Below are 23,362 nucleotides of genomic sequence, written 5' to 3' on the forward strand. Positions count from 1 at the left end.
AATAGGGTTAAGTGACTTGCCCAGAGTCACGCAGATAGTAAATGTTTGAGGCTGGAATTGAATTCAGGTCCTCTAGATTCCAGGTCCAGCTCTCTATTCACTGTGCCACATATTCATTCCAGTAGTTCCCATGTCAGAGAGGGGGTTGCTGTCTACCTCATCTAAGGGAGTATCCACACTAACGAAATCCTAGGTTCTTAAAATATGGTGACCAGATATAAAAGGAAGAGAAAATTGGGTTTAAGCTGTCACATGAAGAATTTGGGCTACACATATACAATAATTTCCTGACAGGATTGTTTAAACTGACATGATTTGCTGAGGGATGTTTTAAAATCTCCTTCCCCTGGGGAATCTTTATAAATGGGCTAGGCTCTTGTGTGTCTGGAGTAGTTTAAATGTGATACAGGCAAAAGGTAGGAGGATGGACAAACTAAGGTGACTTATCAAAACCAGGCAGTAAATTTAAGCTTAAGAAAATAAATACTTCAATATTTTCAAGAAAACAGTTGTCATTATCTCAAACTTCAGATAATACCCTTCTATAAGCTATAAATAAATAGCAAGGAAAATCATCCACCAGAGAGTAATTTTTTAATTCCCTTAAGTAATTATTGACTTTCTCTTAGTCTTCTTTTCTGAGTAGAGAAGATGATACTTTTCCCCCTTGCTTATGACTATGACTGGAAGTTTGGTGGCTCCACTACTTAAAGGTGGTTGGGGAGAAATTGGAGGAAGTTCAGAGAAGAGCAATAAAATGAATATGAGTAATGAAATGGATTAAACAATGGATAATATCCCAAAGAATATTAGGAGACATTGAAGAACCTAGATAACATTTAGTTATGAAATGTTTAAAGCAACTGTAAATATTTATCATCTTCTGAATCTGTGACCAACTTCTTTGTTACCAGTCTCCAACTGCTTTCTCATAGAAAATAATCCTAGACTTGTTTAGTTCTTAGTTGAGAATTCAACCTAAAAGTACTAGAGATTTCACCTAAAAACTAGTTATTTTCTCAGATAGATCTAGAATTTCAAGACCTATGGGTGGAATTAAACCTTTATCCATTATATCACAGAGACATTTTAAAATTACAAAAATATTTCCTTATAGATAACTGTTGATGGGCTAATTTCTTCCCTGCCAACTCTAACTTTACTAAGATTATTTTTATTATTTATGTAATTTGGCTTCTTTTTTTGTTTTCCTTTTTTTTTTTTGCTTTTGCTTTCATGAAATAGGCGAGAATTTATTTCGTAAATTTTAGCCATGAATTAGCCATCAAATACCTCATTCATTTTTTTTCTTTCAGATATATAAAATGTTGGTTAAGCTAAATGACAGTATCCTCATTTTAGATGATTTTAGTTGCTAGGTGTATCAATATTACAAGTGTTCCATATTTATATTTTTGTTTGTTTCCAGCCGGGAGAACAGATTCCCACAGAGCTAAGTGTATCACGGTCTTCAGCTAAAGAGACGTCTCGAGAGGGCACTTCTTCATTTCACTCACGGCAAAAATCTGAGGTCTGAATTATTTAATAATTATTATATTTTTAACATGTATTTCAGAAATATTGCCCTTTCCTCTCCCAAAGCAAATCATTTTTGTCTTAGGAAATGTGATTCTGGTCTTTTTTTTTTTACAAAGATTAAAAAAAATTGTAATTGTCTTAAACACCATAACAGAAATTCTACCTAAAAGCAGGGATTCTGAACCTTTTTTGGTCGTGGACCCCTATTCCTTTGGGTCCCTTCCCAGAATTATGTTTGTTACTTGCATTCATAATTGAAGGAAATGCTAAGTTTCATTTGAAGGCTAAAATAAAGATAAAATTTTTTTACTATCCAAGTTAACGGAGTATCTGAAATCTATCCACAGACTTTAAGTTAAGCTAAAGTGAACTTGAATCTATTTGATTAATTTTTTAAGACTCTTCATTCCCTTAGGGTGGAGCCTATCATGACCCCCACTCAGATGATGGAGCAGCCACAAAAGAAAACAGACATCTGTATAATGATCCCGTTCCAAGAAGAGTTGGTAGTTTTTACAGAGGTAATTTTACAAGAGGATACACTTGTAAAAGTTCAGGATGCATTTTGATATTTAATGTATGTCAGAATGAAATTACTTTAGAATTGTACAAGTTATAAAAAAGATAATGGAATAAAGGCTATCTAGTTTCATTGCTCTATTACATATTCTAAGCTCATGAAGGCCTTCCCTCCCTGGACAAACCAAAATAAAGACATGAGTAGGCAGTAGGCAGTAGGTTGAGACATCTCATTTTGACCCTTAAAGGCCTTCCCTAGCTACTCACTAGGGACCTTAGAGCCTCTTACACTTAACCTCATATCATCCTTATTAATAACAGTTCCATGATTATGTAGCATCTTATAATTTGGCAAAATTTCACATATCATCTCATTTGTTCTTCATGACTAATGTGTGAGATAAGTAGTGCAAGTATTACCATCCCTATATTAAAGTTGAGGATTCTGAGGCATGCAGTATATAAGTGACTTGCATTGGGTCACATAGCTAGGAAGTACCTAGAAAAAACCAGGACTTGGAATGGGGAGAGGCTTGAGACAAGGAAACTAATTGGTTGACTATTGTAGTAGTTCAGGTGAAGGGTAATGAGGGTCTGAATTATAGTAGTGGTTCTGTGAGTGGATAAAAGGTGAAATATGTGAGTGGTATTGGAGAGACAGAAAAGAGACAGACAAGATTTGGCAACTGTTCCATGGGCTGAGTGAGAGTGAGGAATCAAGAATGATGCCAAAGTTGTAAGCCTGGGAGACTAGAAGGATAGTAGTACCATTGGTAGAAATATAGAAGTTTAGAAAAGAAGATGATTTGGTGGAAGAGATAATGAGTTTAGTTGTGTACATGTTAGAGATGCCTAAGGGACATTCAGTTTGAAATAACCCCGTAGGCAGTTGATGTGGATGATGAGCTCAGGAGAAGAGACCTAAGGCTAGATTGAACAACACTTCTATCACGGAAGCTGGAACTACACAAATTATTTATAGCTTAGAAATACACAAAGACTTTTGGGACAACCTCGTATCTGTCAATACGTCATCTGTATAGAGATGATAATTGAACCCATGGGCCCTAATGAGATCAAGGAAGAGAAAAAAAGGAAAAAAAAAGAGAGAAAGAAAAGAGAAGAAAGCCAAGTATGGGGCCTTGTGGAACATCTATAGAGAGTAGTCATGACGTGAATGATGATCTAGGAGAATCAGAAGTGGGCAAACAGGTTGGAGGAGAACTGAGGGAGTGCCACAGCAACCTAGAAAAGAAGAGAGTAGTCAGCAGTGTCCAGTGCTGTGGAGAGGTCAGGAAGTTTGAGAATTCATAAACAGCCATTAGATTTGTTACTGTCATTGAATATTAAGATGTGATTATTAAGTATAAAAGGAAATACAAAAGTTGAGGGGTCAACACAGGTGGTTATAATACATGTGTATACAAGTCATAGAGTCGTAGGGTCATAGCGGCAGAGCTAGAAGGGACCTTAGCCATAGAATCCGACCTAACTTTTATTTTACAGAAAACCGAGGCATAGAAACACTAAGTGATGTGCCAGAGGTCACACGGCTAATAAATGTCTGAGGTGGGTTTTAAACCCAGGTCTTTCTACTTCCAGCTCCAGTGCCTGTCATCTCTACCATGTTGTTTTTCTAAGTTTGTTCTTGCCACATAATTTTGTTCTCTTGATGTGATGTACGTATGCTATCTTTCTAAAAGATTTTCCTTGATGTTAAAAGTTAATTTTAATGGGTTAGCTGGAACACTGAATTAATGAATTGGTCTTTGGCCTCTGGAAATTTGGATTTAAAACTTGTCTTTGTTTTCAAGTAAATTAAGTCAAATTTATCCATCTCAGGGTTTGGCAGAAAGGGCACTGTGCGTGTTCCAGTCTAAAAACACAGTCAGGCAGATAAAAGATTCCATTGTATTAATGAAACTAAGCAAGTTGATGTAGTATGTGATTAAATAAATATTCCTCCCTTCCCTTTTCCATTGAGGCTGCAGGATTCAGTGGAGCAAGGTCTGGATAAGACCTGAGGGGCCCTGGCTGGAGAATCACTGACTATTTACATCCCTCCAGGGAAGGTCCTCCACCTCCCTGAACCTCCACTGTAAAATGAAGGGGCTCGACTAGCCCATCCCTTCCAGGTCCAAACCTGTGAAGCTACAGTTACCAGTCATCCGGGGCAGAATGAAATCACAGCTTTGTCATAGGATCCTGTAGTTGGAAGGGACCTCAGAGATCTCTAGTCTAAACTCTGATCAAATGCACGAATCTTCTCCATGACATTCTCATGAGGAGGGCCTCTATTCCATTTTTGAATAACTTCATTTGTTTGAAAATCCTTCCTTATATTGAGCCTTAACCTCCAATAATGTCTGTCTGTTTCTGTGCGCACTGAACAAACCTAATTCCTTTTACATATGGCAGCCTTTCAAATAATTAAAAGCATCTCTGATGTCTACCAACTCCACATTCTCTAAGTTAAACGTCCATTTCCACCAACAACTCTCCATATGATGTAGGTTTTTGAGTCACAAACCTGGTTACCTTTCTCTACAGAGTAGAAAGTAAGGTATCATTCATCTTTATTTGTCTGTGTTTTTTTTCCTATTTGCTATGAAATTAACTGAATGTTTCCTTTTAATGCTAAATTTAGAAATTGACAGAAGTTGATAGGGGGATGGGGAGGTTGAAGGCATGGTTTCACCCTTGTTTTATATGTCTTTTGCTCTACAATGGAAAACCCAGGGAAAGTCATCTTTCATCAGGGGAGACAGTTTTTATTTTCTTATGTAGAATATGCTATATTTTATATAGAAAACTAGGCAATATAGTTGTGTTATGTTCATATTGAGAACATCTTTGATATTTGAATTGTTGGATCCCATGATATTTTTTGTTTTTCCAAAAACTACATCAAGAAATATAAAACACTGAAATTCACATTTATATATTTTTAATATCTTACAGTTTTTTAAAGTGAATAAGTCAGTTCAATTAAGCTGAGACAAGTCAATTTTGTGCCAAGAGTACATAATAATATATTGAGTTATTGCCACATTACAAATAATGAAAAAATGTAAAAAATGTAAATGTTTAAGTTATCATGCTCAAGTCACAGTTATGTCAAATGCCCAGGATGTATGGGGCAGGATTTGCATTCTGTTTTCCCCTTTTTGGAGAAAGGTAAAGGAGATTGAAGTACAATGACATAGCAAATCAACTTTGACAAAAAGAGCTTTCTTAGTAATTCTGGACTTTCTTTTAATTTAGTTCCATCTCCACGTCCAGATAATTCATTCCATGAAAATAATGTACCATCCAGAGTTTCTTCTCTGCCATCAGAGAGCAGCTCTGGGACAAACCACTCAAAAAGACAAACAACATTTGATCCATGGTAAGTATTTCATTTCATTTTTGATTTATCTTAAAGCAGAGATCTGAAAATTCTAATGTAAAGAGGTGCTTGGCAAACCCTGGAGAAATTCTTCAGATGAGTTTTTCTTGCTGTGATAAATCTGCTTTTTCTAGTGAGTTACTTGATAAAGAAATGTGATTTATTATTATCTCTTGATAGATTTGGCACTTAAATGTTACATGAAAGAAGACTCTCCTTGGAAGATACATACTCTCCCTTATGAATCTTCCCTTATGCTCTTCTGACTTAGACTAGAAATAGCTCATGGCATTGCTGTCTCCCTCTGGCCTGCCGCCACGAACAAGATCAGCATCTACCAGGGCAGTTCCCATGAATAATAGCTTTTTATAATAAAGGTTAATTGCAAATTGCCACTGGCCTGGGGTCAAAATAACGTTAACAAGTTTTCTTACTTTTGTCTCTTCATCCCTGTGATTTGTAGTAAAGATAAAAAAATTCCCTGCATGCTCTCTGGCCAAACTAAACTTCTTGGTGAGCAATTCCAACTCTGTCCTCTCTAGCCCCTTGCCTCTCACCTATCACTCATTGCAAACTATAACTCTGATTTCTTCCACAATCTAGCACCTTTGCTCCTATCAAAGAACCACTCACTGGAGCAAGAGGACAATGTGAAACCATGCTGATTGGCACCACTACAAAATTATGTTATCTGATCCAAACTGGGTCCCATTTGCAGCGAGGTAATAACATTCCACTCTTCTCTAATAGATTCTCCCTTCTACTGTTCCAGGCTTTCCTACCTCTCCTCAGGCAGTACTCCTCACCTGACCCTCTCATGCTTCACTAAAGAAATTGAGACCACTCACAAAAGGTCCTTCTCTTCCGCTTGTCATCTCACATTACTCAGACATTTCCCTTTATTGTCTCCCCTTTTACTCCTGTTTCTGAGAAGCTGGGGGCCCTTCTTGCCAAGCTCTGGCCTGACTACATTCATCCTTGACCAACAGATTGTCCTCCCTCCCCCATCATCTTCAGTCCCTCCCTCTCTAATGAATCCATCCCTGCTGCCTATAGACACACCTGTCTCCCTCATTCTTAAAATACTCACTTGAGTTGAGCACCCTCTGTTTCTTTCCTCCCTTTTATGACAAAGCTGTCTACACTAAGCGCTTCCACTTCCTCTTTATTTACTCTCTCCTTAACTCTGAAATCTGGCTTCCAACCTTGTCAGTCAATTGAATTGACTGTGTTCAGTGTGTTACCAGTGTGTTACCAGTGATCTCTTAAATTGCCAAATAGCAAGAAAAGCAAGTGCTGATTTTGTATTTGATTGTACTCTGTAATTGATTTTGTCCTGTAATTGCCTGAGTCATGTTTCTTTGTTTCTGAACTTAATTCAGAAGTTCTGATTTAAGTTTGGAAATCCAGCTCTTCTGCTAATCACTGTTCTATTCTTTCCTCAAGGAAATTTGTTATTCTTGAGGGATATGGGTGGCTACCAGGGAATCTGGTCTAGTATCTACACCACTGAGCTGTCTTTCAAGGATGCCTAGTCCACTATCTCTGACCTTGCAGGTGAACTCAAACAATGAATTTTTCTTAGTCACAGGAGCAACAGAGGCGGGATGTTACCAGCCCTTCATTCCCAGTTTCCAACCAATCATATCGTCCCCCACCCTCAACTCTGTAGCCAGTCATCATCTACCCTCATGATGCTGTCAACCCTGTTACCAATTATAAAATTTTCTTACTTATCCTGTTCTGTTCTTTGTTCCACACTTACAAAAAGGACTTGCGTCTTCGTCTAGGAGTCTTGCTTAGAAATTGAGGTAGCCATTGGCTCATTCTTTTGGTAGGTCTGAGCCCTGCTGTTATCCTACTCAGAGAAACTTGCCTTAGTCTACCTTAATTGAATTTTTATTTGACAATAGTCTTTTCTCAATCCTCATTTCATGACACAGTTCTCTCCCAGTACTTATCCAATCACTCTTTCTCAGTGCCCTTTGCTGTTTTGGGCTTAATCTTATCTTTGGCTCTCTTATCCTCTCCCACTATACTGTCTCACTTGGTGATCTCATCCACTCCTATGGGTTCAGTTATCATCTCTATTAAGATAGTAATTTTATGTAAAAAAAATTATTTCATTTTCAATTCCATAACACAGCACAATAAAAAAGATGAATGCACATGAAACTTTAAATCTACCATGTACAACTTGCTATTCCTCTACATTTACAACAAAGTTAAAATATGAATTTCTATTTTTTTCCTTCTTTTTTCCTCCCCTCCATCCCATGCCCTAGAGATGGCTACCGTTAGATACAAATAGGCATATATATGTAAAATTACTCTATACGTACTTCTATTTATCAACTCTTTCTCTGGCTGCAGATAACTTCTTTCTTCATATGTCCTTTATTTTTAATTTGTATACTTATAATAGTTAAAATGACTTAGCTACTCAAAGTCAGTCTTGAAACAATATTGCTGTTACTGTATGCAATGTTCTCTTGGCTCCATTCATTTTGCTCTTTATCATCTCGTGCAAGTCTTTCCATGGCTTTGTAAATTCATTGAGCTCATCATTTCTTACAGCACATGTACACCACAACTTGTTACATCTGGAAGATAATTTCCGGAGCTATATATCCTATCCTATATTCCTAACTCCCTGTTTGCATATTTCAAACTAGGTATCTGTTCTGGCCTAACTCAACCCAAGTGATCTTAACCATAAATTAAAATATCTATAACTGAACTAATTTTCTTCCCCCCAAAAGCCCTCTGTTATCCCAGACTTCTTTATCACTGTTCTAGTCACCTGGGTTCACAACCTTAGTGTCTTCCTCAACTCCTTACTCTCATTGTTGACTTCTGAGAGTCTGTTTTAAGCTTCATAGCATATAGCATAAGCGTATATTCTATGCAATAAAAGGTCAAAGAAATGATCTTTTAGATATCCATGATCTCAGTTTTTAATAAGTAAACATTTATTAAAATGTAGCTGTAAAGACAAGGAAAACAGGGCGATTGCGAGTTGAACTGTATAAAACCATGTGAAGGAGTCATTTCTCTAGTACTCTACAGCAATGTGCAATAGAATGAGTGCTGGATAAGCTACTGCTAATCTGTGAAATAACACAGTGGAACTAGGTGACCTGGAAGGGCCCTTCTAGTCTGATACCCTATGGTTTTATGTTTGATTGTTGTGTAACTAGTTGCAGATATTTTTCTGTAAGGAGGAGAGAAGAGTGCAAGGGGTTGAGAAAAGATTAAATTATTTACATATTCACACAGGACCACAAGAATTAAGGGAAATGGAAATCAAATCAGACAATAATCAGTATTAGTAATGTACTTTCTCAGTATTTTAGTGATTATTTTTACTACATCCACCATTACCTTAGCATTGGTAAGTAAAAGCTTCAGTTCTCTAAGATTTTGTTGGAACCAGCACTTCCTCTGCTAAGACAGTTCCCTGCCCTCTACGCCTTAGTTGATGGTCTCCGTGAATTGCTATGATCGAGATGTTCATCACCCTTCACCTAGGTCATGTTCCTTGGATGACAAACATATAATCCATATCTGGGGACTTTCTAGCTTGGTCAAACTTGCCAGAGTCTGCTGGGAGGAACCACCATGCCATGAAGAGGCACAAGGGTAGGACTGTAGTAGAGGAAGTATAGAAAAGCTTGGTAAGAATATTTGTGGAAGTAGGGATCACAGAGGCAGGAAAGGGAGGTGGAGGTGGAAGGGTACTAATAATTTAATAATTCTATCTGCAAGTGGCATTGCCATGGGATTTCTACATGAGACTGCAAAGTTGCCCTACTGTCTGTAAGTGAATTGGCTTTTGTATGGCTTCTAACAATATGTTGTTGAGATTCTTATTGATTTCTCCATATAAAGTCATAAAATAACAATGACTCATCTAGAATCTTTTTCCATTTTCTTGAACAATGTCTGTAATTTGTTCACTGTATTTTGTACGTGTGTTTGTGGGGGGTGTCGTTTGATAACTCTTGTATTAAAAACACAATTCACAATTGACTGATTGATTACTTGTTTGTTTCATGCCATAACTGTAGAATATTTCTTACTAATGTTAAACTTTCTTTTTGATTATGTTGTTACAGTTTTAGTAAGCACATATTACCCTAGTAACTCATTTATCTAGAGATTATTTATGCAACAACCTCAACTATCCATATCACAGTTATGAACTTAGAAGACAGAAAGGCATTTGAGTAGCCCAAGTAACTGTCATAGAACTAATGCATTTTACTCAGAGGAAGGCCCTGAGGCCCTTCCTCAGAATTTACTCTTATTTTGGTAAAAAATATTGTTGTTGTTCGTTCTTCATTCCCTAAGACCAATGTCATCAGGAGGGTGACGTCTTGTTTCACAAGTGAATTGGGTTTAAATGACGCAGGTCTGTGCAAAGTCATCAGCCTCACTCTCTCCTTCAGAGTCCAATGACAAGTTATAGGTCAGAAGGATTAGAGATGGCCCCAAATGCAGTGGCAAACCTTGGTCTTTTTAAGCTAAGGTCTTTCCCAGGTCTCAGTTTGCCTGATGCAACACCCATTCACTGATTTAAGGTTTAAAGTAAAGCTTCAGAACTGGACATAAACTTATAAAATTGCTTGAGCCATTTTGCATAGATGCAAACAACCCCATACACCTCAGTAGCCCTGAGAAGGCATCCTGATATATTGGCAGCCTGTTAATGTTCTATACTATATTACTACTATAGTGATGTTTATAATAATAACTCTATACCCAAGGCACCAATGAAAGGTTAAATTCCATTCAGTAAATTGGGTCCTTTAAGAAGGAATGGAGTTATGTATTCCATTTTACATAAATATTCATGAAAAGTAGAGTAAATAAGTCTTGGAGATTAAAGGAATAAGCTTTAGCTTATCTAGACAATTCACTTAAGTGGAACGACTCTCTGCTAGATAAATAAGACATTACTGTAATTGGCTTGAATGGTCTCAGTTTGTTTCTTCTCATGAAGAGTTGGAAGTGTAGTGGTATTCATAATGGCTTATCACCAAAAGCCCGTGCAGGATTTTAACAGATGGTTAACTTTTGTTATTGTTTTATTCATTTTTAAGAGATCTGTATCTTCTGTGACATTATCTGACCATAGAGTTCACAAGTTTTCAACTATTAAAGGCCTAATATTTAGGAATTTGCCTTTTTTGGTTTTATGGTTATCAGTTGTCCCCAGAACTTTTTTCTGATCCTCAAATTGAGGGATTTTTATTCAGATTCAGAAGCTCTGTCATTGACTACATGACTATATTAATTTTCTAATTAGCTAGTCTGATGGAGCAAAAATATTTTTGCAATTTGATAACCTTTCTACTACTAGATTTATTTACCAAGTATGTAAGCTCCTTGAGGGCAGGGGCAGTGCTTCATACATCTTTGTATACTAGCCATCCTTCAGAAACTCCCGCATCTTCATATTCCACGACCCCCCCTTCCTAGCACAGCACTCCATACGCAATATGTTCTTAATAAATTTATTAAATGAGTGAATGAATTTTCCTCCTTAATAAATAGTTTATGTGTTTATTATGCTTTACTTCCTGTATTTATTCTTGGATTTAGGTTAGTGATTTGGTTTGTTTTTCTTCCCTCCTTCCCTTCCCCCTTATTAAAGTAGTTCATGTTGTAATAATGGATGGACATAATCATTTCTTTTCAGTGCGCCCACATCAGTTTTGCTGTGGAGCTACTGTCATCAAATGGACTGCTCTTCAACAGAAAGTTCCATAAGCCAGCTCCCCATTACTTGTTATTTGGCGGTCTTCTCTTCTGAAGACTTAGCTCCAAGAATTCTGACCTTTCTTTTTTTATTTTCTTCTGTGTTGTGCTTTCCTCTACTATGCATTGTATTCTAACATGTACATATGTGAAGTCACTTCAGTGCATGTTTATTCCACAGTGTGAAAGGACCACAGGATACAAACTATATGTAGAGTAGGCAAATAATAGATACATAGTTTTCATGTTACTCATAGCACAAAGGAAAACATGACTTCAGTCTCTTCTTAGATCTCCCTATTTTTCTCATTCATTCAGTAAATATTGCATTGAGTATCATCTATCTAAAAAGCAGACACCAGCTCCTCTAATCCCAATTTGGGGGATCATACTCCATATTTTTTAACCTCTAAGGCAAAGCTGAACTATCTGTATTTTGGAGGGAGAGTGAGGGAAAATTGGAGTATTTTGTGGGGTTTTTAATAATAAGAAAAAAATGACTTCAAATGGACTAATCTGAACTCTTGTCCTTCTAGCTTCATATTGAAAATTCTTCGTATAGCAGCCTGAACCCCAACTCAACTAGTATCTCATTATTTCTTCCTGCTTGTGAAAATATTTCCTGCTTGTGAAAATTTTCTTCTATTTTAGGGATATAATCTTATGCTCATATTCTCTGAGCTTAGTTTCTGGTATGACCTAAGTTCCCTTCAGCTATTTTATCTGGTTTATTAGTTGCCCCTACTCTTCATGTCTCTTGTCAGGTCATCCCTAGCTTCTTTCTCTTTGAATTTCATTTAAAAAGACTTAGGGAAATTTTTTTTTTGGTCATAAGCACAAGCTAAAACCTTTGAAATTTGGTTAGAGTATTATATCAGTTGATGGAATCTATCTTTAGGAATCCTGTGATCCTGGGGCATAGATGACAATGCTTGTTTTGTTTATTTAACATTATCAAGACAGGAAAATTGATATTTACATCTGTACATTTTACAAATAAAAGGATAGTATAAAGGGCTCCATTACACTGTTATTTCTGCACTGGGGCCTCTGTAATTTTGCCATTAAATACAGTCTAGTATAAAGTCTTCGATCCCTTTCAAAGGGGATTTCATTATTGGTATTCCACAAAGACCTTGTCATTGGGAGGTTTTGCTCATTAGGAGGCATGAAGTTTCAGCAATTTAATGACTGCTCATTGTGTTTGAGGTACTTAGTCATCTCCTTAGTAACACCTCAAAGAATCATTTAAAGAATCACTTCTTGTCATTGTTTCCATTGGAGAATCTTCAATTCTCTCTATTCCTTCATGTTTGAAAATTTCCTTTCTCTGAAGCATATTCAGGTCCATGAATCTGAATTGACTACCAAGAGTACTTTTTTGCTTAAAAACATTTACTTCTTGTATTATTTTGAAATAATGTTAGGGAGAAATGCTGTACAAGAAGTTACCCTCTTTTTAATAATACTCACAGGTGCTTGGAAAGTTTTCATAAGGGAAATTGTCCTTCCTTAGGATATTCTTTTCAATTTCACCTAATTCTTAAGGCGGTTTTAGGCCCCAAACACACAAAAAGCCATTGTTGTATGTCAGTCATTTTTGCTGCCTCTAGCATTCTCATTTTTTTCCATCTGTTCACCCCTGCCCTTGATTTTGGTGTCCTATTTTTATAAATTGATTTTGCCATGGTCCTTTTCATTGTTCTTTCCACTTGTGATATGATTTAGCCAAATGTAGGCAGAAGGTGGATATGTCCTTGTTTCTTTCAATCCATAAGTCGCTATTATGTGTTCATAAAGACACAAATTTAAATTAACTGCAGTTCCTTTAATTGCCTCATTGAGTAAAAGCTTTTAAAAAATTTTCTGCTCCTGCTTTGCTTTTAAGTATAAAAATTAAGTATACAACAATAAAATTCTGTCATGGGAAAAAATAACTTTTTATATTATTTGCAGTTACAATTTTTCTATAAAAGCAGGTTTTCATATTTAAAAGTCAATGCAAGATTTCTACTTCTAGAATAATTTTAGTTCAACTGCTTTAAAAATATTTATAGTTTACATTTATATAGGTATTTGTCCAGCTACTTTTACATAATTTATCTCATTTGATATTCACAATAATCTTATAAAAAATAATTAAACTCAGTGATATAATCCCTCTTTTTAGTATCAAGGTAGGTGAGTTATTGTTAATGTTCTCTATTGTCTAGCTTTTTCATTAAAACAACATTTATCAGTGCCATTGGATATAAGTTTTATTGTAGTTCAACTCAAAACTTTATTTTTTTCCTCCTAATATTACTTGGTGATAAAACATACATTGTAGTTTTTCCCTCCATTTGCTATTTTCTTAATTAGGTTTTAAAGGAAACCTAATTTTTAAATCTTTGACTTTTTTTTTACAATGACTTCAGTAGAAACACTATTTTTATGCTTAATTACTTTACTAATAGCAAAGTGGTTGATCCAATTGTGGGTTTACGGGGAAATGTATCAAAATGGCAGCAGTTCTATTTCATAGATGATCAATCCGTTAAGTCCCATATTCAGAATCATAATGCTAAGTGTTCTAATCAACATGGTATCATTCCTGTAACCTCTACTAAAGTAAGAGATTGGTTCCATTAACTCTGACTAGAATAATTGTTATCTGCAATCTTACCATGCTTAGTTTCCATAAGGATATTTTTGTATTTTTTTTTCTTGCTTAGTTCTGTATGTAGCTCTTTTTAAGCCTAAAGTGATACATTTTGGATAGTAACATTTTTCTTTTTTATATGAAAAATGATTAAAAGTTTATTAACATAATTAAAATTTTTTTTCCATTTAGGAAAAGTCCTGAAAATATTAGTCATGCTGAACAACTCAAGGAGAAGGAGAAGCAGGGCTTTTTTAGATCCATGAAAAAGAAAAAGAAGAAATCTCAAACAGTAAGCAAAGTATTGACTTTTTTATACTGTGGTATGAGTTCTGAGTTAATTCAATGATCTAAGTTGGTTATATTGTATATGTCATCCATATGCATCCTTGTCTTAAATTCTACTTGGGCTTTATAGTTAGCATCAAATTTATTTTTTATTTTTTTTTCCTCATTTGAGATTCTGTACAGAAACATTTTTATTTTGTCACACCAGAAATTCTTGTTCCTGTTCTAACAGACACATGTATCCTCTGCTCACTGAAGTATCACAGATTCATCTACAAAATCTCCAAGAACAGAAGAGACACAATGAACTTTAATTGAAATTCATTTCTAAGCTTTTTTATCTCTCTATAGTTTGTTTGAGAAATAAACTCATTTAAATTTACAGATCCTTCATGGAAGCAAATACTATTCTTTCTGTCTTCCCAGTTCGTTACCTTGTCATTTCCCTAGATTCCTCACTCTTCCTTATTGTCAAGTCTTGCCTTTTCCACCTCCATAACATCTCTCATCCTTTCTCTGCTCATATAGCTACCACCATAATTTAGGCCCATATTGCCTGTTGCACAGGCTATTGCAGCAACCTCCAAGTTATTCTCCCTGGCTCAAGTTTTTTCACACTTTATCTTCCATTTAGCTGCCAAAGTGATTTTTCTTAAGAGCAGATCTGATGTTACTCTCTTATTCAGTAAACTCCAGTGGTTCCCTATTGCTGCTATGATAAAATGTAAATTCCTTTGTTTAGTTTATAAAACTTGTCACAACCTGACTCGAACCTATCTTTCTGGCCTTATTATACACACTCCCTTTACTGCACTCTATAATTCAAAAACTGACCTTCTTTCTGTCCCTCACACATGGCACCTCATCTCCCATTTCTCTGCCTTTACACAAGTCATCCCTCATCCCTGGCATTCATTCCTTTTTCATTTCTTCCTTAGAGTTAAAAAAATCATTTGGTAAGAACTTACTATGTACCTGACATTGTGCTGAGTGTTAGAGTTACTAAGAAAGACAAAAACAGTTCTTGTCTTCAAGGAGCTTATAATCTAATTGGAGGAGACAACATAGAGACCGCTATATACAAACAAGATATGTGAAAAACAAATTGGAGGTAATCTCAGAGGGTAGGTACTAGAGGGACTGGGAAAGACTTCTTGCAGAAGATGAGATTTTAGCTGAGACTTGAAGAAAGCCAGAATGTATAGAGAAAGAGTTCCAGGCATAAGGAACAACTCAGAGGTCCCTGAACTACAGAGTATGTAGGAGGAAGTAGGGCATAAAGTGACTGGACAGGTAGGAAGTGGCCAATTTATGATGGGCTTTAAAAGTATCCTTTTCCTTCAAGACATAACCCAAGACCCACCTTCTACCTGAAGCCTTTTCTGACCCCACCAGCTCTTTGTGCCCTAACTCCCTTGGATTCGTTCTCTATCTATTTTTCATATATCTAAATCAACCCATGTTGCATCTCCAGTAGAATGTAAGTTCCTTGAGAATATTATATTTGTATCTCTAGCATTGAGGGCTGTGCTTGGCACTAGAAGACACTTAGTAGGTACTTATTGCCTCTCTTCCAAATTACCTGGAACTTGACTACTTTATATTAAATTATATTTGTTCTGAGTAGAATTATGGATTTACTTCTTTTTTTCCCACTAGAATTTTTTTTCCTGATTAGTCATTTCTGACTGGAAGTGCCACTTCCTTCTTCAGCTCATTTTACAGATGAGAAAATGGAAGTAAACAAGGTTAAATGACTTGCCCAGGGTCACATAGCTGGGAAGTATCTGAATCCAGATTTGAATTTAGGTCTTCCTGATTCCAGGACTGGCACTACACCCACTGCACTACCTCACTTCCCCTTTCTTGCAAGTAGGGGTTGTTTTGTCTTTTGTATTTGTATACCCAGTGCCTACCTCGGTTCCTGGCACCTAGAAGGCACTTAATAAATGCTTATTCCCTCTCTCCCTTGGTTAGTGGGAATAATATGGATAAAGAGCCAACAAAGGAGACTGAGAAGGAACAGTTGGATAGATAGGAGGAGAAACAGAAGAGAGTGCTGTTACAAAATCCTAAAGAGGAGAAAGTGTCCAAAAGGAAGTGATGATCCACAGGGTCAAATGCTACAGAGAGGTCAAGGAGGTAAGGATTAAGAAAAGATTAGATTTGTCATTAGACCATTGGTGACTTTGAAAAAAGCAGTTTCAGTTGGATGATGAAATCTAAAGCCACATGGCAGAGGGGAGAGCATGAAAAGAGAGGAAACGGAGGCACCAGTTGTAGACATTATTCTTAACGAATTTAACAGTTAAGGGGAGGAAGGATATAGGATGATAGCCAGCAGTGATGATCCTGGCTTTATAATTGCTGGCTTTATAATTCCAGTATCAATCATCCCTTTTCTGGGCTGGACCATCAATGATAGGAATGCATGAGATTAGCGTAGGACATTTTCAGGATTTTCCATACATACTGATTTTTATAATGTGAATGAATTCTCATATGAAATGTATCATATGTTTTTGAACCTTTAACCCGTAAAAAATGACTAGAGAGAAAGGAAACCATGGAGCCTTCTCTATTATAAAACCACTTGACTTGAAATCCTACTTAAAGAATGTGATTAGTCAGTTATGTTAGCTATGTGCCAAGTACTAGGGATACAAATATGAATAAGAAAAAGTTCCTGCCCTCACGGAACTTATAATCTAATGGAGGAAGACAACACCCAAAAGGAAGCTGAAAATTGAAGTTCTCTGTGTGGAGAAATCCAGAGGAGTGAAGCATGTGGGAAAGGAAGAGACAATCAAAAGACCCTGGTCAACCGGATAAGCTTCAAGGATGAGGCAACTATTTGGGTCTTTGATTTTGGATCCTTGGCAGGTGGGAGGAACTTTGATTGTGCTTTCTCGATGGATGCAAATATTTTGATTGCTGGATTGAGACTGTGCATGGCAATAGGAAGAGGATTTTATTATGGAAAGATATTGTTGAATCAAACCCATACTGAGACTCAAGCTTATAAAAGATTTGTAGATAGATCTGCAAGAGTGTTAGAGAAATCTGGAGAGAACTGAGCTCTGGCTAAAGGCTTGAGAACAAATTTTAGTTTCCAAAATAGGAATCCTTCCTGCTGTCAATTCTTCCACCCCTGGACCTACACATCTTCACAGCCCCAGAGGAGAGACAAAGCAAGGCTCTTGGCCCTGGAGCTGATAGTAGCCACAGCAGTGATATAATAGCAAGACTTCCTCGGCGAAGCCATGGAGAAGCAGTAATTGAACCTTTGAATCTCAGAGATAACTGTGGGCAGGCTAAACATGTAGCCCCAGAAGAGAGAACAATATATTCCAAAGGTGACAGTGGCTGGGGACAGAGTAATGAGAGTCCCTGAGCCTCAGTCTCCTGGAAGAAGGGCAAGAGGTACTTCCTGGACTTAGCTTTCTAGAGAAAGAAGGAAAGTTCCTGTGTAGCACCAGAACCCTGGAGAGAACAGGAACAAATTTGTGGCCTTTGAGCTAGAGGAATAAATAACATGGAATTGAGCCGCAATGTGGGGGAGTAAACCTGGCTCTTATCTGTGACTACATCTGAGATTGTTAACTTGAGTATTTGCTTGAGATTTGGAGGAGGGGAGTACGGATAGGGGAGAATTCTTTTATCTGTGTATTTCTAGAAAAATCTGTTATTTCTAGAGAAAGACCTGGGTAGGCTACAAGCCAACTGAATGCTTTTTGAATTTTCCTATTACCCAGCTGACCATTCTTTCTCAGTATCTTTTGCCATGTCAACTGTATCTCATTCGCTAACTGTTAGTATTCTCCAAGGCTCTGGCCTTGCTCCCTCTTCTGTTTTCTTTCTTGGTGACTTCATCAGCTGCCATGGGTTCAGTTGTCATATCTATGCAGATGACTCTCAGATCTGTATAGGCAGCCCTAACCTCTGTTCAGGGTTACTGTCACACATCTCTAGCTGCCTCTTAGACATCTCAGCATGGATTCCGGTAGCTATCTCAAACTCAGCACATCTACAACAGATCTCATTATTCTCTCTAAGCCCACCCATCTTCTCAACAACCCTATTTCTGTTGAACTCATCACCCTCCTCACTTCACAGCCTCAGTTATCTTCAACTCCTAGTTGCTTCTTATCCCACATTACAATCAGTTTCCAAATCTTATTGATTCTATGTACACATCTGTCCCATTGTCTGCACTCATATAGTCAACACCACAATCCAGGCCCGTATCATCTTTTGACTGGACAATATTGCATTGGCCCCGAATTGATCTCCGTGCCTCAAGTCTCTATGCATCTGCCAAAATAGTATTCTTAAAGTATAGGTTTGAGTATGTCACTTCCTTATTACAGTGATTCCCTGTTACCTCTAAGGTTAAATATAAATTCCTCTATTTAACATTTAAATCCCTTGACAAGATGTCCCTAACCTATATTTCTACCCTCCTTATTTTCTTGTGCCTGGAATGCAGTCCTTAGTTTCATTCAGAACTGAGCTCAAATGCCACCTCCTCCAATACAAAGCTTCACAGCCTTTCCTGATTACACTCCTGGCCCTATAAGTAGCAGCAAGAACAGCAGTATCTAAGAGGCAAGACAGCATGGTGAAATGGGACAAGTTCTTGACTTGGAGTCCAGGGCACATCTGGGTTCAAGTCCCAGTCTGTGTGACTCCAATGCAATGATGTCACTAAACCTTACTGAAGCTTAGTTTCCTTATCCATCAAAGAGGGAGAGTAATACTTTGCTTGGTGAAAGAGGCACAAAAAAAATACTGAAGAAAATAGCACCTTAAAAACAGAATTATCCTAATGGTAAAAGAGGCACAAAAAATTCACTGAAGAAAAGAACTCCTTAAAAAATAGAAAAGGTCAAATGGAAAAGGAAGTAGAAAAATTCACTGAGGAAAAGAAACTAAAAAACCGAATAGGTCAAATGGAAAAGGAGGTACAAGAGTTTATTGAAGAAAAGAACTCCTTAAAAAGCAAAATTGGCCAAATGGAAAAAGAGATATAAAAACTCATTGAAGAAAATAATTTCTCAAAAGTTGGAATTAGACAAGTGAAGCTAATGACTCCATGAGACATCAACAAACAATGAAACAAAGTCAAAAGAATGAAAAAAATAGAAGAAAACATGAAATATCTCATTGGAAAAACAACTGACTTGAAAAATAGATCAAGGAGAGAAATTTAGGCATTATTGGACTACCTAAAGCCATAGTTAAATAAAGAGCCTAGACATCATATTTCAAGAAATTATCAAGGAAAACTGCCCTGATATCTTTAGATCCAGAGGGTAAAATAGAAATGGAAAGAATGTACCAACTACCTCCTAAAAGAGATCCTAAAATGAAAACTTCCAAGAATATTATAATCAAATTCCAGAGCTCCCAAGTCAAAGAGAAAATACTTCAAGCAGTCAGAAAGAAACAATTCAAATATTGTGGAGTCATAGTCAGGGTCACACAAGATTTAGCAGCTTTCATGTTAAAAGAGCAGGGATCATAGAATATAATATTCTGGAAGGCAAAGGAGCATGGTTTACAGCCAAGAGTCACCTACCCAGCAAAACTGGAGTATAATCCTTCGGGGGAAATAATAGATATTTGATGAAATGGAGGACTTTAAAGTATTCCCGATGGAAAGGCCAGACTTGAATAGAAAATTTGATATTCAGACAGAAGGCTCAAGAGAAGCATAAAAAGGGCAAACATGTAAGAGTAATAATAAGAGACTCGGTAAGGTTAAACTGTTTACATTCCTATATGGTAAGATGATACATGGAACTCCTAAGAACTTCTGTCATTATTAGAGCAGTTAAAAAGAGTTTATATAGACAGAAGGTATGGATGTGTGTTGATTATGTTGGAATGAACTCAGAAAAAGTGAAGGGGTGAGAAATAGGGATGCACCAGGGAGAAGGAGGAAGGGAGAGGGAGAATGGGAAAAAATTTCTCACGTAAATGAGATTTTCACAGATACTCTTTTACAATAGAAGGGAAAATAGTGTAGGGTGGCAGGCAATGCTTGAACCTCACTCACACTGGAATTGGTTCAAAGAAGGAAGAATATATATATATACACATACTCAGTTGTTCATAGAAATGTAACTTACCCAGTAGGGAAATAGGAGAGTAAGGGCATAAGAGGAAGGTGGTTGGTGGGGGGTGGGGTCGATGACAAAGGAAAGGACAGATTGAGGGAGGTAGTGGTTAGAAGCAAAATAGACTTTTGAGGAAGGATGGGATAAAAAGACAATGAAAGAAACAAGGTAATGGGATGGAGGGAAATACATAGTTAATAATCATAACTGAATGTGAATTGGATGAGCTCACTAATAAAACAGAAATGGATCGCAGAATGGATTAGAAACCAGAATCCAAGAATGTGTTGTTTACAAGAGACACACTTGATATAGAAGGGCATGTAGAGTTAAAATAAAGGACTGGAGCGAAATTTAATACACTTCAGATGAAGTAAAAAAAAAAAGGGGGTAGCAATCATGATCTTAGCAAAAGCAAAAATAAATTAATTAAAAGGGATAATCAGGGAAATTACATTTTGCTCAAATATACCATAGACAATGAAATAATGTCAGAAATTTTTACAGCAAATTTCTCTGATAAAGTCCTCATTTCTCAAATACATACTGAGTATAGAATTGGGTCATTTATAAAAATAAGCCATTCCCCAATTGATAAATGAATAGGCAGTTTTCAGAAAAAGAAATCAAACTATCTGTAGTCATAGGGAAAAAATGCTCTAAAACTATCAATTAGAGAAATGAAAATTAAAATAACTCTGAGGTACTCCCTCACACCTATCAGAAAAGACAAATGTTGGAGAGGATGACAGAAAAATAGGAATGGTAATGAGTTATTGGTGGAGTTGTGAACTAGTCCAGCCATTCTGGAAAATAATTTGGAACTATTCACAATGGGCTATAAAACTGGGCATACCCTTTGACCCAGAAATATCACTACTATCTCCATATCCCAAAGAGATCAAAGAAAATGAAAAAGGATCTATATGTACAAAAGTATAGCAGCTCTTTTTGTGGTGGCAAAGAATTGGAATTGAAGGGATGCTTATCATTTGGAGAATGGCTGAAGAAGTTATTGGCATATTATATTGGAGTACTATTGTGCTATAATGACAAGGGGTGTTGTTTCAGAAAAAAAACATGGCAAGACACAATGTAAAGTGAAGTGAAAAGAATCAGATCATTGTGCACAGTAACACCAATATTGTAATTAGTATCACCTGTGAAAGACTTGGCTATTCTGATTAATACGGTGATCCAAGACAATTCCAAAGGAGACATGATGAAAAAATTCTATCTAGCTCCATAAAGAGAACTAATGAATTCTGAGTGCAAATTGAAGTATAATTTTCTCACTTTCTTTTTCTTGCTTCTTTTCTGAAATATGGCTGATATGGAAATAACATTTCGCATGATTTCACATGTATAATTGATATAACTGCTTGCCTTAGTGGGTGGGGGAAGGAGTGGGAAAGAGTGAGAGAATTTGGAACTCAAAATTTAAAAAGAAAAGAATGTTAAAAATAAATAATTTTTAAAAAGCAATTTTAAATAAAGAAAATGAGTGGAGATGAGAGATTTTTGGAATGTCTTGTTCATGGAACAGGCAGGAGGCCAGTGTCATGGGATCAAAGAGTACATGTTAGGGGGTACAACATAAGAAGACTGGAAACATAGGGAGGGCTGGGTTATGAAGGGCTCTGAATGCCAAATGGAGCATTTTGCATTTGCTCCTGGAAGTAATTGGACTCCACTGGAGTTTATTGAGTTGAGGGAGTGGTGTGTGTATGTAACATGTTTGGACCTGTGCTTTAAGAAAATCACTGGTGGCTGGATGGAGGATGGATTGGAAGAGGGAGAGGCTTCAGACCCTCCAGCAGCTATTGCGATAGTCCGGGAGGGAGGTGATGAGGACCTGCACCAGACTGATGGTTGTGTCAGAGGAGAGAAGGGGGGTATATGTGAGAAATGTTGCAAAAGCTTTGGAACAGCTAGGGTATGGAGGGTGTGAAGGATAAGAAAAAGTCAGGAATCCAAGGTGACTCGTAGGATGTGAGCTTGAAAGACTGGGAGTTTGGCGTTACCCTCTGCAGTAATAGGGAAGTAAGGGAAGGCTTAGGGGGAAAAATAAATGAGTTTGGGGAGGTGGAGCCAAGATGGTGGCTGGAAAGCAGGGACTAGCGTGAGCTCCCCGCTGAGTCCCTCCAAAAACCTATAAAAAAATGGCTCTGAACCAATTCTAGAACTGCAGAATGCACAAAATAGCAGAGAGAAGCAGGGCTCCAGCCCAGGACAGCCTGGATGGTCTGTGGGTGAAGTCTATCCCGCACAGAGCTGGGAGTAGAGCAGAGTCCAGTGTGGGCAGCGCGGACCAACCAGACCAGGAGCCGGGCGGAGTGTACCCTAGCGCCCTGAATCAGTGAGCTGCAGCAGTTACCAGACTTCTCAACTCACAAACACCAAAGACAACAGAGAAGGTTAGTGGGAAAAGCTGCTGGGGACAGAGTGAAAAAAGGAGTTTGTGGTTTGTGGTTTGGCCATCGCCCCCGGGGCAGTGGAGGTGGGGTAGCTACAGAACTACAGCTGCATTTGCTTCCGGCCCCAGGCCCACCTGGTGGGAGGAATTAAGTGGCAGATCAGAGCAGGAGTGAAGAACCTGCTGAAGATCTAAGTCCAGTCTGGGTTGGGGGTTCTTGGGGAAGGAGGAGTGCTGGTGTGGCAGAGCTGGTGTATCCCCATAAGCTTGGAACATAGTTCTCTTAACTCTACAAGCAGTCATACCCCACTGAAAAAGTCAAGGGTCAAGTTAGTTGGCTGGGAATATGGCCAGGCAGCAAAAACGCACCCAGATTCAGTCTCAGACCTTGGAATCTTACTTTGGTGACAAACAAGACCAAAACATACAGCCAGAAGAAGTCAACAAAGTCAAAGAGCCTACAACAAAAGCCTCCAAGAAAAACATGAACTGGTTTCAGGCCATGGAAGAGCTCAGAAAGGATTTGGAAAAGCAAGTTAGAGAAGTAGAGGAAAAATTGGGAAGAGAAATGAGAAGGATGCGAGAAAACCATGAAAAACAAGTCAATGACTTGCTAAAGGAGACACAAAAAAATACTGAAAAATATACTGAAGAAAACAACACCTTAAAAAATAGACTAACAAATG

The 23,362-nt window shown here is 37.4% G+C and overlaps 1 protein-coding gene across 2 annotated transcripts in view; it reads left to right on the forward strand.

The window, feature by feature from the left end:
* CDKL5 (cyclin dependent kinase like 5) overlaps positions 1 to 23,362 on the forward strand; it is a 264,370-nt gene that overhangs the window by 229,896 nt on the left and 11,112 nt on the right. For both annotated transcript variants that reach the window (XM_036743412.1, XM_036743411.1), the window contains 4 exons: positions 1,430 to 1,531; positions 1,955 to 2,060; positions 5,323 to 5,446; positions 14,043 to 14,142. In XM_036743412.1, coding sequence (XP_036599307.1) covers positions 1,430 to 1,531; positions 1,955 to 2,060; positions 5,323 to 5,446; positions 14,043 to 14,142 — 432 coding nt within the window. The remainder of the gene's footprint in view (positions 1 to 1,429; positions 1,532 to 1,954; positions 2,061 to 5,322; positions 5,447 to 14,042; positions 14,143 to 23,362) is intronic.

Source organism: Trichosurus vulpecula, chromosome 2 (assembly GCF_011100635.1).
Source record: "Trichosurus vulpecula isolate mTriVul1 chromosome 2, mTriVul1.pri, whole genome shotgun sequence".
In the NCBI taxonomy this organism is placed as follows: domain Eukaryota; kingdom Metazoa; phylum Chordata; class Mammalia; order Diprotodontia; family Phalangeridae; genus Trichosurus; species Trichosurus vulpecula.